Below are 15,675 nucleotides of genomic sequence, written 5' to 3'. Positions count from 1 at the left end.
AAGCCCCATGTAATATCCTCAGTAAACAATTAACCAAACCAAAATTTCAAGAATGGTTACAAAGAGCATCAATGTGTAGCAGGGGTATTTTCTCTTGGAGGACATTTAAACAACACCACACTCCAATGCACCATTTCCAAAACCAAAGTCTTCTTTCAACAGCATTGGCATATATGTATTGAATGACACTGAGTAGATGAATGAATGAATAAATGAGGTTGTCACATGTTCTGTCCCTGGGATTCTTCTTTGGTGACTATGCAGCTGTGTAAAAACCTTCTTTTTGTTCAACTCCCCAAATGAGATCCTCTTCATGGATCTTGCAAGTTGTGTGACCGTGTTACTTTAATGCAAGTGGTGTTTATTGACAGTGACTGAGTTTGGCACCATTTGTAATCATCTGAATACAAAAACTGGGAACAATTTCCAGTGTCCAGATGTTTGCCATGCTGTAGGTGAAGCAGACAGATAATGGAATGTTTTAACTTCCCCCCAGATGTTTTAGCTAGTGTCATCATAATATCCCCTCTACCAGCAAAGACCAAATAAGTGATTAAATTAGTAGACAGCATCAAACCACAAAACTAAACAAACAAAAATCAATTTCACCATATAAAAGTCAATTCCTAAGTAGAAAATGTTGATATAAAACAAGTACTGTTTTATCAAAATGTTCAATCCTGCTTTATCTCTAGAGTTGCATTACTGAGAAAGCCCATTATGTAAAAAAATATATATAACATTTTAATCACAACATATGATGTAAAGGAAACCACACACTAGTTTGCTAGAATTTTAGACACGGTACAACTCAGTTTGCTCAAGTGCAGCGGTTGTATCTCCCCATTCACCAAGGGACCTGTTACTGGGCCAGGCTTCCTGGACTTTCTTTTTTTTTTTTTTTGAGACAGGGTCTCGCTCTGTCACCCAGGCTGGAGTGCAATGGTGAGATCTCAGCTCACTGCAACCTCTGCCTCCTGGGTTCAAGTGATTCTCCTGCCTCAGCCTCCTGAGTAGCTGGGATTACAGGCGTGTGCCACCATACCTGGCTAATTTTTGTATTCTTTAGTAGAGATGGGGTTTCACCATGTTGGTCATGCTGGTCTTGAACTCCTGACCTCTTGATCTGCCTGCCTCGGCCTCCCAAAGTGCTGGATTACAGGCGTGAGCCACCATGCCCAGTCCCCTGCACTTTCTTATCTATCACCTTTGTTATCTACTGCTCTGATAAACAAAGAATCAAGCCTCTCAAACAAAGCAGTTGTATCTAGGGACCAACAAGCTTTTCCTCTGCAGGTATAAAGTTGGGACTAGGATTCTATTATAACAGATGGTAATCACAGACATGAAATCCTATTTTCTATAAATTTAATAAGCTTGTGTTAAATTATATTAGGTAAACTTTAGTGCAAAAAGAGCACTTGCAATCATTTAGTATTTATTATTACTCTTGTAGCATATCAAGCACACATTCACGGAATCTGCCTGTACGTCAAGCATTATATTATTTGCAAAATTCATAACTAAAAAGGTATTTACATATCATTTAAAAGCATCTCAAAAATCAATGCACATACATGAACACATATCTGACACAAAAACATAGAAAATGAGTAAACTCAAAGAAAATTATAGTCATGAAGCTTGGGATAATTTCAAACTCTCTAAATAGAAATGCTAGTGTGCTTTGGTAGTCAAGCTGAATATGCCACTATTTTACTTGACCTTGACTGCTATAATAACTAACGCTATTTTTTAGATTAATTTGTGTATTGATAATAAATCTATTACTGAGATGATGTTGCATGAATCAAACATCTTTCCTACTGAAGTGTATATTGTTAAATTGTACACTAGAATTCCTTTCTACCTATTGACAGCATTCCAGATATGCTACCCCAAAATAAGGCACCTTGGCATTTGAGAAAACAGCAGAAACAGGAAGTTCTCTGTTGTCCTCCCCTGAAGCAGGCCATAAAACTTATTAGAAAAGTCATTTTCTGACCTTCTCCCTCCTTTCTCCCTGAACACCCTCATGTGACAGGTGTCCTACCCTCTACCAGAAAAGAAGGAATGTCACACAGGGACACAAAGAAGAATCTAAACAAACAGGCCTTGCTAAATCTCCCCTGACCCAGTTGATGACCATTAGATCACGCCCTTTTGTCCTCCCATCACACTTCTGCGCAACTCTTTATAAAAACACACAGTTTTCCTGTTTCTTGGGTCTTCAATTTTGAAGGCCTTGTGTCACATAAAACATAACAAATACATTTGTATGAAATAATTTAAAATTTATTAAATAGACTTGTGTCTTGTTAAACTATCTTTTTTATAGGAGTCTCAGCCATGAACCTAGCAACCGGTGAGGAGAAATATTGCTTTTCTCCCCTCCACTATTCTACACTTAAAGCTTAGTGATTGCAAAAACTAATATTGACACTCAAAAGCAATATTTATTAAAAATACATTCATCATATGCAGAATGACGCTAACATATTTATATCATGTCTTTGCCCTGCAGAACAAAGATGATATTTGATTGTTTCATGAATCATAAGAGAGGTTTGAAATTGGGGATTTTTTTTTGTTTATGAACCAATTTGGATAAATCCTGTTTAATAACTGTTAATCCACATTTAACACAACTCTTGCAAGAAAAGAATCTTACTTCTTGCTGAGAAAGTTGCTCTTCCTTTCCTGACCTTCTGTAATTTGGCCACAGTTTGATTCATGCTTGTTTTTCTGTTCTCCCCTCTTGTGTACTCTATAATCCAAACAAATCAAAATGCTCTGCATTTCTGCCTTCATCAACCTGAGTTTTCTGATGAAAAGACCTCCCCTTAACTGGACAAACACATTTAAAAAACTGTAACAGGTCATACAAAAGGAAGAAATATAATTATTCCTTAACATGTTAAAATGATTTCACTAGTAAACAAGTAAAAATGAAAGCATGAAGAAAATTGCATTTTTTAACCTATTAAATTGCATAGAGACAGATGGATAGACATTCCTTTGCTGACAATATTGAGGTGAATCTGGAAACTTCATGTACGGCTGGAAAAAGAATTAATTATCTTGCCTTTGCCAAATAAATTGGCATCATATATTAACAGTTGTAAAAATGTTCAGAGGCATAGATCTCATAATCCCACATTTATAAACTTATCCTAAATAAAGAAACCAAAGAAGGAGGAATAAATCTTATCTGTAAAGATATGTTTTTCTAATATCATAACTTAATGTCAAATAATAGTGAATAAACTAATTAAATTATGTTAAGTAGAATATTATGTTGCAACCAAAAAAGATGACAATTATGAGGACGGATGTGGCGACAAAGGAAAGTACTTTTAATAAGTAAGTTGAAAAGTTAAAAAAAACTATGTATAACAACATGACTATCACTGTATAAAACATGTATAGTAGGGGGAGGGATAGCATTAGGAGATATACCTAATGCTAAATGACGAGTTAATGGGTGCCGCACACCAACATGGCACACGTATACATATGTAACAAGCCTGCACATTGTGCACATGTACCCTAAAACTTAAAGTATATTTTAAAAAAACTCATAGATAATCCAGATATTGGAGTTAATAGATAGGGCATCATAATATCTATGATCAATATAAAGGAAAGAAAGAAAAAATGAAAGACAGGTTGTGTCAGATTTCTTTCTGGCACCTCTAAAATGCTCACTTTATTTTCATAGATTCTAATTTCCTAAATTATGATTGATGTTTCAAGCAAAAATCACAGCATTGTCTAGTGTTATTCTAAATGTATGTAAGACAATTATACTACAAATTTGAGAGGGTAAAGAGACATAATATGACAGAGGGTTGCTACACTTCACTCAGACTGGACTAAAGATGATACCAGTTGACTGTGATAATGTATATATAAAGGAATATACACTAAGCTATAAAATGCAACCACTAAGCTATAAAATGCAACCAAAAAAACTATAAAAAAGAAGATACACTATAAACACTATGAATAACAAAATGGAATTCTAAAAGAAATGTTCAAGTGACCCACAGGAAGTCATCAAAAATAAGCAGAGAAACAAGAATTGATACAGAAAACAACAAATGTCAGGCTTATGCACTAAAGTATCAACAATTAGTTTAATTATGAATGATCTACCAAGAGACAGATAATAGAAGAGTGTATTTAAAACTATGACCCTTTCTTATATGTTTCTTGTGTGCTGTGTACAAGAAACTCACTTGAAATTTCCCAATACAGGGCAGGCCAAATTAAAAGGATGAAAAAAGATATATTACACAAACATTAATGAAAGGAAAGCAACAGTGCCTGTATGTATATCAGATAAAGCAATGAAAATTACCAGAAACAGAGAGATTATATAATGATCAAAGGTTTAATCTATGAAGAAGACAGCAATTTTAAAAGTGTATTCACCAAAAAATAGAGCTTCAAAATATGTGATGTGAAAACTGCCAGAACTAAGGCGGGTCGGGCTCAGACCAGCGCTGCCTCAGGATGTAAAGTGTAACAGGGGGGCCGGGGGAGGGTGCGGGGGGCAGCATGGGCCTGTGAGGCCTGTGGGTGCCCGCATTCCCCAGCTCTCTCCGCAGCCGGCTCCGCAGTGGTCCGCTCCGGTTGGTTGCCGCGTGCGGATTCGGGTTCCAGACCCAAGGCTGCGTGTTCTCCACCGCTTGTGGCCAGTGTTACTGTGGTGACCGCCAGAGCAGCTTGGTGCTATGGAGGAGCCCGGCGCTACCCCTCGGCCCTACTTGGGGCTGGTCTTGGAGGAGCTACGCAGAATTGTGGCAGCACTACCTGAGAGTATGAGACAAGATTCGAATCCTTATGGTTTTCCATGCGAACTGGTGGTATGTGCAGCTGTTGTTGGATTTTTTGTTGTTCTCCTTTTTTTGTGGAGAAGTTTTAGATCGGTTAGGAGTCGGCTTTATGTGGGAAGAGAGAAAAAACTTGGTGAAATGCTTTCTGGACTAATTGAAGAAAAATGTAAACTACTTGAAAAATTTAGCCTTATTCAAAAAGAGTATGAAGGCTATGAAGTACAGTCATCTTTAGAGGATGCCAGCTTTGAGAAGGCGGCAGCAGAAGCACGAAGTTTGGAGGCAACCCGTGAAAAGCTGAACAGGTCCAATTCTGAACTTGAGGATGAAATCCTCTGTCTAGAAATAGAGTTAAAAGAAGAGAAATCTAAACATTCTCAACAAGATGAACTGATGGTGGATATTTCAAAAAGGATACAATCTCTAGAAGATGAGTCAAAATCCCTCAAATCACAAATAGCTGAAGCCAAAATCATCTGCAAGATTCTTCCAATGACTGAAGAACGACGGGCGATAGCAATAAAAGATGCTTTGAGTGAAAATTCTCAACTTCAGGAAAGCCAGAAACAGCTTTTGCAAGAAGCTGAAGTATGGAAAGAACAAGTGACTGAACTTAATAAACAGAAAATAACATTTGAAGACTCCAAAGTATATGCAGAACAAGTTCTAAATGATAAAGAAAATCACATCAAGACTCTGACTGGACACTTGCTAAAGATGAAAGATCAGGCTGCTATGCTTGAGGAAGACACAACGGATGATGATAACTTGGAATTAGAAGTGAACAGTCAATTGGAAAATGGTGCTTACTTAGATGATCCTCCCAAAGGAGCTTTGAAGAAACTGATTCATGCTGCTAAGTTAAATGTTTCTTTAAAAGCCTTAGAAGGAGAAAGAAACCACATTATTATTCAGTTATCTGAAGTGGACAAAACAAAGGAGAGCTTACAGAGCATATTAAAAATCTTCAGACTCAACAAGCATCTTTGCAGTCAGAAAACATATATTTTGAAAGTGAGAATCAGAAGCTTCAACAGAAACTTAAAATAATGACTGAACTATATCAAGAAAATGAAATGACACTCCACAGGAAATTGACAATAGAGGAAAATTACCGGATAGAGGAAGAGAAGCTTTCTAAAGTGGAAGAAAAGATCAGCCATGTCACTGAAGAGCTGGAGACCTATAGAAAGCTAGCCAAAGATCTTGAAGAAGAATTGGAGAGAACTGTTCATTTTTATCAAAAGCAGGTTATTTCCTACGAGAAAAAAGGACATGATAATTGGTTGGCAGCTCGGACTGCTGAAAGAAACCTCAATGATTTAAGGAAAGAAAATGCTCACAACAAACAAAAATTAACTGAAACAGAGTTTAAATTTGAACTTTTAGAAAAAGATCCTAATGCACCTGATGTTTCAAATACAGCATTTGGCAGAGAGCGTTCGCCATATGGTCCCTCACCATTGGGTCAGCCTTCATCTGAAACGAGAGCTTTTCTCTCTCCTCAAACTTTGTTGGAGGATCCACTCAGACTCTCACCTGTGCTTTCAGGGGGAGGAGGAAGCCCAAGCAGCCCAGGGAACCCTCTGGACCATCAGATCACCAATAAAAGAGGAGAACCAAGCTGTGATAGGTCAACTGATGCTCACAGGGCTCCTTCTGACACTGGGTCCCTCTCATCTCCATGGGAACAGGACCGTAGGATGATGTTTCCTCCACCAGGACAATCATATCCTGATTCAGCTCTTCCTCCACAAAGGGAAGACAGATTTTATTCTAATTGTGATGGACTGTCTGGACCAGCAGAACTCAGAAGTTTTAATATGCCTTGTTTGGATAAAATGGATGGGTCAATGCCTTCAGAAATGGAATCCACTAGAAATGATGCCAAAGATGATCCTGGTAGTTTAAATGCACCTGATTCATCTCTCCCTGCTGAAAATGAAGCAACTAGCCCTGGCTTTATTCCTCCACGTCTTGCTGCAATCAGTGGTCCATTGTTTCCAGTGGATACAAGGGGCCTGTTCACGAGAAGAGGACCTCCTTTCCCCCAACCTCCTCCAGGAACCATGTTTGGAGCTTCACGAGGTTATTTTCTATCAAGGGATTTCCCAGGTCCACCACATGCTCCATTTGCAATGAGAAACATCTATCCACCGAGGGGTTTACCTCCTTACTTTCATCCAAGCCCTGGATTTTACCCCAACCCCACATTCTGAAGGTAGAAGCAAGTTCCCTTGAGGGTTGATTCCACCTTCAAAGGAGCCTGCTACTGAACATCCAGAACCACAGCAAGAAATCTGACAATATTTTTGCTTTCTTCAAAAGCAATTTTGACTGATCTCATTTTCAGTTTAAGTAACTGCTGTTACTTAAGTGATTACACTTTTCTCAAACTGAAGTTTAATGGAATTACAGTTCTCAGGATAGTATTTTGTAAATAAAGATGGTTTAAATATGAAAAAAACAAAAACAAAATGTATAGTGATGTAGAAACATGTTTGAAAGATATACAGTACAGATAAATTTGTTAGGATGGTGCAATTAAGTGTGTTTTCCCATGTGATTTCCATTTTATAGAATTTTCACTTCATTTTGTGATAATAATTAATTAAAACAATTAAAATTCATGTTTTATCTCTCAGTTCAAACAGATCTTCCTTCCAAGAAAACCTTCGTAATGCCTTATTTATATTTTATTCTTGGAATTTATACATGTTCTTGCGGTAGAGTTATCAGTGAACTTGTAGTAAGTTAATAAGTTGTGTAATTACTTGTTTCTAGATTTTGGAAATGGGCACAAGAGTTTGTAAATAGATCTATGTTTCATTAGTAGTAAGAATTGTGACTAAAATTTTGAGATGCACTCAGTTGTCTATTCTGCTCAGAAGGGGTAATAATTGCCATGTGTGCACCTGCAAAATCCATGGGCCTCTTTCTCCAAAGACTCATTGTTATCTAATATTCCCATATGGACATTATCCAAAATGGTCACTGATTTCACCCCTTGACATGGTATTTTTCCCCCTATTGACAGTAGAGAAACTAATCACTGCAGCTATTTAAATAAATTTAACATTGAACGCATTATTTTTCTAAATCGCTGCTATTAGAGATGGGGTCACTTCCAATAGGAAGCAACACTTTTTCCTAGTGCTTAAAATGGAGATAGCCCTAACAGATGCCCCAGGTAATTTCAATAGCTCAAAGAATTCCAAGTGCAGTAGAATCCACAGTAGGATCTGGAAGGAGAACAAAAGAAAATGGGTCTTGTTTCAAGTCCAAGTTCTCTCAAGTAAGCACAGAGTAATCCAATTTGCTAGAGATTTAATCCAACAGGGTTAGTGAGCAAGGCACCTTCAGATTTAAAAAGGAAAAACAAACCCCGCAAAACTTAAAGACTAAAAAATCATTACTTAAAGCATTTCAAGCATGGGCCAAGCTGAGGATCAGGCTCCTGGAGGAAATGCTGGGTTTTGCTTTCCCCCAGGCTGCCGTCTGGCTGTGCTCTATGGCATGCTAGATGCTGTGAGTGTGAGTTGCTATCTGCAGGCATGTGGACTCACTGGATTCCATATTATTTTTATTCCCATTTCTTCATCCAACACTAATCACATGTGTTTGTACTCTGGAAACCATCTGGCAGGTATGGCTACCTACCATGGCTATGTCATGCTGCAGCATATTTAGAGGCTCTCTTAAAAAAATACAAATACAGTAGTAGGTTAAATTGAAGAGGTAAATCCAGGTTCTGGACCATATTTCCTTGATCACTGTCTTTTTTCCCACTGCTCCATTATTAAAAGTTTGGATTAAAATTTGTGAATCAACCCACATAACCATTCAGAAAGAGATGCTTCCAAAAGGCTTAAAAGAAGTAAGGAATGAAAGCCAAAAACACAGAAATAAACTGAACATTGGGGAAAAAAAATCTATACACTAAAGCTAATAAGTTTTGCATTGTATTTCCAAGGAAATGGTGGAAATTTTTTATTTTTGAGACAAAGTTGCGCTCTGTCACCCAGGCTAGAGTATAGTGGCATGATCTCAGCTTACTGCAACCTCCACCTCCCCGGCTGAAGCAATCCTGCCACCTCAGCCTCCCAAGTAGCTGAGACCACAGGTGTGAGCCACCATGCCCAGCTAATTTTTAGGAGAGATGGAGTTTTGCCACGTTGCCGAGGCTGGTCTCAAATTCCTGAGCTCAAGCTACTCGCCCACCTTGGCCTCCCACAGTGCTGGGATTACATGCATGAGCCACCACTCCCAGTTGGAATTTTTAAATTATTATTTTTATTTACAAGACTTAGGCTACTTATGTAGAACTGGTAGTGATGAAAGTTCCTAGCACCTGGAAATTAGCAGATTCAGACTCAGAAAAAAAATACTGAATGATTTTATTTTAGACCTTAAGTCAGAATAGCATTTAGTGCTTTTAGTTTCTTTCTTCTGTACTCTTGTCAGTCAGTAGTTCCTTCAGTGACTCAGAGGACCGTCAGGTACTACCTTTTTCTACCTGCAGTGCCATTCATTCACCCATTTGTTCATTCTAAAAACATTGATTGAATATCTGCTATTGTCAGACATTAATGCAGGTGCTGGGTTACAATGAAAACCAAACAAGTAAATAAAGCATGAAGATATTAGATGCTACAATAAATATAAAACAGAGGAGTGATGTGATGGAGTGCGACTAGAGGTCTTGTTTAGATTGGATCAGGGAATGCATCCTTGAGAAGGTGACATGTAAGTGGAGATGGGATTGATTAGATATTGGAGGCTTTGGTGGAAGAGCATTCCAAGTAGATGCAACACAGTATTAGGGCCCTAAGATGTTCAAGGAAGAGATAAAGGCAAGAGTAGCTGGAGCATAGGCCCAAGTGGAAGATGGATAAAAGATGAGTTTGAGTGGGGAGAGAGGGATCATCTTACCTAGGGCCTTGTAGGCAGAGTGAGGCATTTGGATATCATTCTAAATGCAGTGGAAAACCCTGGAGGGCTTTACACAGGGCCACTAATCTGATCCACTTGAAAGATTGCTGCCATTAGCGAGACAAGATAAAAGCAAAGAGACCAGCTATGGGCTATTTATTAACTTAGCCCAGGTGAGAGATGATGGCCTCTTAGACCAGGATGGTATGTCTTAAAGGCAGATTTAGCAGGTCTTGCCTATTGATTTGAAGGGGCCAGGAGCAAAAGGAAAAGAGGAACCAAGGATGATCACATTAAATAGACTTAAAAACTCAGCAAAAATATTCCAAGCTCTGCAAAATGAATGGGAAACAGGGAGCGCACTTGATGAAATTCCAGTGAAGTAACATCTGGATTGCAGTAGATATATGCATTTCCTTTTAGACATTAATGCCCTAGGAGGTTGGTCTATCGTACATCGAGGAGGACCTGCAGACAATGCTTTGAGAAGCACAACCAATTCTAAATGAAAGGCAGGCCAAACTCCTAACAGAAACTTCCCGAGCAGTTTCACCACCCGTGGGTAGCTTTGGAGCACAGCCAGGATTTTCACTGCAAAAGAGCCACGGTTTCCTCATCTGTAAAATGAGAAGTTTTAAATTAGATGTTCTCTAAGGTTGCTTCTAATTTAAAAATTCTGTGGATTAACACCCTACTGGGTCTATTCTAGGGATCTTGAGTACATAAGCCATACACAATAAGTTACAGTAATAAAGATACTTCAGGGTTTAAAAAAATTGTTTCATTCCTACACTTAATTCTGTATTTAAAATAAGTTTTTCTTGGTTGAGTATTTATAGTCTTTCTGAAGTGACAGCAAGTGAAGATAGTTTTGCTTGAACATTAAGTCTACCCTTTGCACCTGGGGTAAAATTCTTCTCTTTAGGGGTAAATAAACCACAGTTAGAATGCTTTCCTTTATTTGAATAATTTTTTTTTCTGGGGACCCGGTGTGCCGGGTCACTTCCCTGAGTGGAAAAAACATATTATCTGTACTTACACAAATATATACATAAACATATATTTGCTATTATTGAGCATGTGCTATGTGTCACACTTTGTGTTGTGATAAGTGATTTTCACATATTTACTTATTTAATCCTCACAAGAAGAAGTTGTAGGAATATTTGTCTCATTTCATAAATGGGTGAACTGAGTCTTAGCATGTTGTAGAGCTAGAATTTCCACCCAGTTCTGCCAGACTTCTTAGTCAGGCTCTTATCTTTGGAAATGAGAGATATATACCTACCACTTCTCATGGCGAGGATTAAATAAGTTGATATGTGAAAATCACTTATCACAACACAATGTGTGAACCCAGCTGTTCCATGTAGCATTCTGATGTACAACCATCACTATGCCTTTTGTGCTATTTGAGGCTGTAGCCTTTCTAAATTTCTCTCATTATTCATAACTCTGCTCCACTCACATTTCCTATCAAGGCTTAGTACATCTTCCCAAACAAATATTAACACAATTTTAGCATACTCAAAAACCCAATGACATGTTGAGCCCTGGGGCACCAGTTAGAATAGGTGTTTATGCTACACCTGTGGATTTTATTAAAGGTTTGTTTCTTTCCCTAGTCACCTTCTTTCCCTCTCTTTCTCACCTCATCCAAAATTCAGCAGAAGTCCACAGGGCACAGTGCTCAGAAGGTATTATCTGGTTATTAGTTTTTAATTTTCCTTGGAAACTCTAAAGCACTGCTGCAGACTCTGGATTCCATGTGGGTTTGTTATCCTTCCTCCCTTTGGCACCACACTGCTCTGGGCCTAGGCCAGCTCATGGCAAAAACATCTCCTTTTGTTTCTCAAGCACACATCACCAGGTACTTGCCCTGTTGATGAGCAGCCTCTCAGTCTGCTTGCTTTGTCTGCTTTTTGGTCTCTTGGTCACAGCAGGGCATGAAATGGGCAGAGGCAAAAATACCCAACAAAACATTTATCCTAAGGTCTCCAGACTCCTGAATTCACAGAATTCCCCAAATATCAAAGTTACATAAATATTTTCTTTATGGTCCTATAACCAAGTGGAGGAGAAAAAATATTTTAAAGCAAAATAGACAGTAATATTTTCTGCCTTCTTACTGGGGGAGATGGAGGTGGTGGCATTATTTATATTACTCTAGAAATAAATCTCTCTCTCTCCATTCCTCTTGCAGACACTGGTGAGGGAAGGAGAAATGAGAAACTGGGCACATCAATAAGCTTGGTGTATACAATGGGAGGGCTAGAGCTGAGCTTGGGGCTGGAGCTAGAAGGAGCTGCCTGGTTCAATCTGCATGAAGTGATAGGATGATACCATTTTCTTTTTCTTTTTTTTGAGATGGAGTCTCGCTCTTGTTGCCCAGGCTGGAGTGCAATGGTGTGATCTCAGCTCACCGCAACCTCTGCTTCCCAGGTTCAAGTGATCCCCCTGCCTCAGCCTCCTGAGTAGCTAGGATTACAGGCATGCGCCACTGTGCCTGCTAATTTTTTGTATTTTTAGTAGAGACGGGGTTTCTCCATGTTGGTCAGGCTGGTCTTGAACTCCCGACCTCAGGCGATCCACCCACCATGGCCTCCCAAAGTGCTGGGATTACAGGCGTGAGCTACCACACCTGGCCTGACTCCATTTTCTTGTGTTTTGCTCCAGAAGAAACCACTGAACCATGCAGGGTGGCTGGCTGAGCAGAGTTAGCAGAACTGGTATCTAATCAGAATGTTTAAAGTGTAACTTTAAGTTGTTCTTCTTATGCACACCTTCTGTCTCCTCACACTTCAGGTAAAATTTGTCTGTTGGCTTTATTATTTCCTATATTTGATTTGCTATTTTGTGGCAATCAAGGAAAGGAGAGAAATTGTATCTAAGTGAGATGTAGTACAGAGCAGAGACACCATGTGTGGGATGGTGAAAAAATCCATAAACTTAACAAATTTAGGAGGCATGGGAGTGTAAAAATAGAGGTGACTGGGAACAATGTAAGTCATCCTCTCCTCCACCGGAATTCCTGAAGTGATTGGAAAGAACATTGAAACCCACACTATGCATGATGTTTGAACCAATTTGATTTATGTCTCAATGGATGTGGTACCCTGGCTAATATCTAGAGGCCATTACCAATGTAACTGCTATTTTATAATTATAATGCAGGTTTCATTGGTTCTTGCCCTTACGTGTTGTGACAGCAGAATAATGGCCCTCCAAAGAGGCCCACATGCTAATCCCTGGAATCTGTGGATGTGTTAGGTTACATGGAAAGGGGATTTAAGGTTGCTGCTGGAATTAGGGTTGCTAATCAGCTGACCTTAAAGAGAAGATGATCCTGGATTATCTGGGTGGGCCCAATGAAATCACAAGGAGCCTTCAAAGTGGAAGTGAGAGGCAGAAGCAATGTCTTGTGAGAGAAGGACTCCACCATTTCTGGTTTTCAAGATGGAGAAAGGAAAGCACGGGCCAAGGAATTTGGGCTGCTTCTAGAAGCCGGAAAAAAAAATAAGAAAAATAAATTCTTCTGCAGAGTATACAGGAAAGAACCCAAACCTGCCAAGATCTTGACCTTAGCTCATGGAGACTCATGTTAGACTTCTACCCTACGGAATGGAAAGATAGTAAAATTGTGTTGTTTTAAACCACCAAGAATATTATGGCAGCAAACGCATATCTGTCAATAGTTATCTATTGCTACATAATAAACCACCCCAAAATTAAGTGGCCTAAGCAAAATGAATCATTTATTTTGCCTGGAAACCTATAATTTGAGCAGGGCTCAATAGGGGTGTTTGTCTCAGTGCTACACACCATCATCTTGGGTGCTTCTTTTGGGGCATGGAGAGTCCACTCTCAAGGTGGCTCACTCCCATGGCTGAAAGGTGTGCACTAGCTGTCAACCAGGAGGTGGGCTGGGAAGCTCAACTGGGGCTGTGGGCTTGGGAACTCATTCCCTTTCCATGTTTCTCTCCACAGGCTGTTTGGACTTCCTCACAGCATGATGCAAGATGATTGCAAAATCAAGCATTCCAAGAGAGCAAAGGAGAGGATTTAGGCCAAAATGCGACATTGTTATGACCTAGCTTGGGAAGTAATATACTTTCACTTCTGTCAGATTCTATTGGTCTGCTCAGGTTCAAGAGGAGTGGACAGAGATTTATCCCTTGGTAAGGAATGGCAAGTTTTTAGTAAAGCATGTGAGATGGCAGACAGTTGTGAAGCCATCTTTGGAAGTCACAATCTGCAATACTCACTTATGTGAAACCTCAGCTGCTTGTGCACTGTATCCCAAAATCATTTCTGGGGGACCACTGGGGATATTCCATGTGTACTTCAAAGTAAACTTTGCACTTACCACCTACATGCACTTTTAGTTTTCATCTCCTGCTTCCAACACTTGTTTCTGACTACAGCTGTGTCTTCTGCATAATGAAAAGTCTGTTGTTATTCCCATCTCACTATCACCATTGAGGAGTGTGTATGTTAGGCTGTAACAAAAGAGAAATGTGCAGCTCTTGGTCTCTCTGCTTTTGGTTTTCCTCTGATAAGGAATACCCAAATAGGACATTTTCTTTGAAGGTCCTCAATGTCTTATGCAAATAGAGTCTAGCGAGTCCAGACCTAATTGAACTCTGGAGTATATACATTAGGTTCAGACTCACAATAACAGAACTATGATTTAGATAACCTTTGGAAATTTTAATTACTCAAGGTACATCATCCCACATAGTCTTAGCCGACTTGCAATTAGAAAGATTAGTGTCCTCTGCCTTCTTTGCCACAGTTTCTTTATATCTGTGTTTCCTAGCTGGAAGACTAAGCTTGGTTGAATGATAAATAAGTAGATAAAATGAGGGAACTTAAATTTCCTGTATCTTGTGCTCTTTTATATCAGTTAAAGTAGCTTCTGTATACAGAGTTCAGTTACTGATTGTCTCTTCTTTTCAGCCTCCCCCGACCCCCTTAAAAAGGGTTTAAAACCCCAAACCTAGATTGCTTCAGGCTCTTGATTTTAGAACTAATGTATGGGTCCTCTTGCCTCTAGTCAATGCTATCCAACAGAAATTTCTGCAATGATGAAAGTGTTTTATATTTGTGCTGTCCAATATGGTGTCCAATAGCCACATGTGGTTATTAAGCATTTGAAATGTGGCCAGTGTGATTGAGAAAGTGAATATGTAACTTTAAAGTAAATAGCCACATGTGGTTAGTAGCTACCATATTGCAGAATGTGACTCTGGATGTTGGAATATGAGTGTGACTTTTATGTCCTCAGTTTCTGAAAACTGCCTAGAGCCAAAGAAGAAGGTTTGAGGCAATTAGAGTCCCAATTAGATTTAGGAGTATGTGGGTCTATTATATATTGTTACAGCTCTAGCTGCATCACAGAATTAAAGGCATGAAGAGTTTAACTGGACTCTGACTTTACAATCTGATCAGTTTTATTTTATGAGGTTAGCCTCATTTACCAAAGACACAGCTATGCCAATTATCTTGTTTTCATGGACTTCAAGGCACTTTACTAGAAAAAAATAAAGAATAAAAAAAAAGCATCTTGATTCTTCTTATAAGGTTCCCCAAGCCTTGCCTTGACATTGATTAAGTCTGCCCCGGGCCTGTATTGCCTTTCTCCCATTTTTTCTAATATGATGAATAGCTTTGCATACTGCAAAAGAAGAGTTCTTCAGGGATTAAAGCTGAGATAAGTTTTTCTTTTGGGTCTGCTATAATAGCTATCATAAGTCAGCTAATGCAACATCATGCTGTGTAACAAATCACCCCACAAGTCAGTGGCTCACAACTCAAACAAGTATAGGTTGACTGGGTTCAGCTCATCTAGGCTGAGTACAATGAAGTTTGGCTCTAGGCTGTAGGTTGCTCAGGTCTTCTT

The 15,675-nt window shown here is 39.1% G+C and overlaps 2 protein-coding genes across 6 annotated transcripts in view; one reads left to right on the top strand and one right to left on the bottom strand.

Moving 5' to 3' along the window:
• Window positions 1–15,675, bottom strand: part of B3GALT1 (beta-1,3-galactosyltransferase 1) — a 588,653-nt gene that overhangs the window by 152,874 nt on the left and 420,104 nt on the right. The window lies entirely within an intron of this gene.
• On the top strand, window positions 914–7,324 carry LOC101124418 (cTAGE family member 9-like). The gene is given in 2 exon segments (XM_063694962.1): window positions 914–5,778; window positions 5,781–7,324. Coding segments are annotated over 2 exon segments (2,319 nt in total). The 5' UTR covers window positions 914–4,739; the 3' UTR covers window positions 7,061–7,324.

Source organism: Gorilla gorilla, chromosome 11 (assembly GCF_029281585.2).
Source record: "Gorilla gorilla gorilla isolate KB3781 chromosome 11, NHGRI_mGorGor1-v2.1_pri, whole genome shotgun sequence".
Taxonomy (NCBI): Eukaryota; Metazoa; Chordata; class Mammalia; order Primates; family Hominidae; genus Gorilla; species Gorilla gorilla.
The sequence above is the reverse complement of the archived record's forward strand: the minus strand, read 5'-3'. Positions and strand labels throughout refer to the sequence as shown.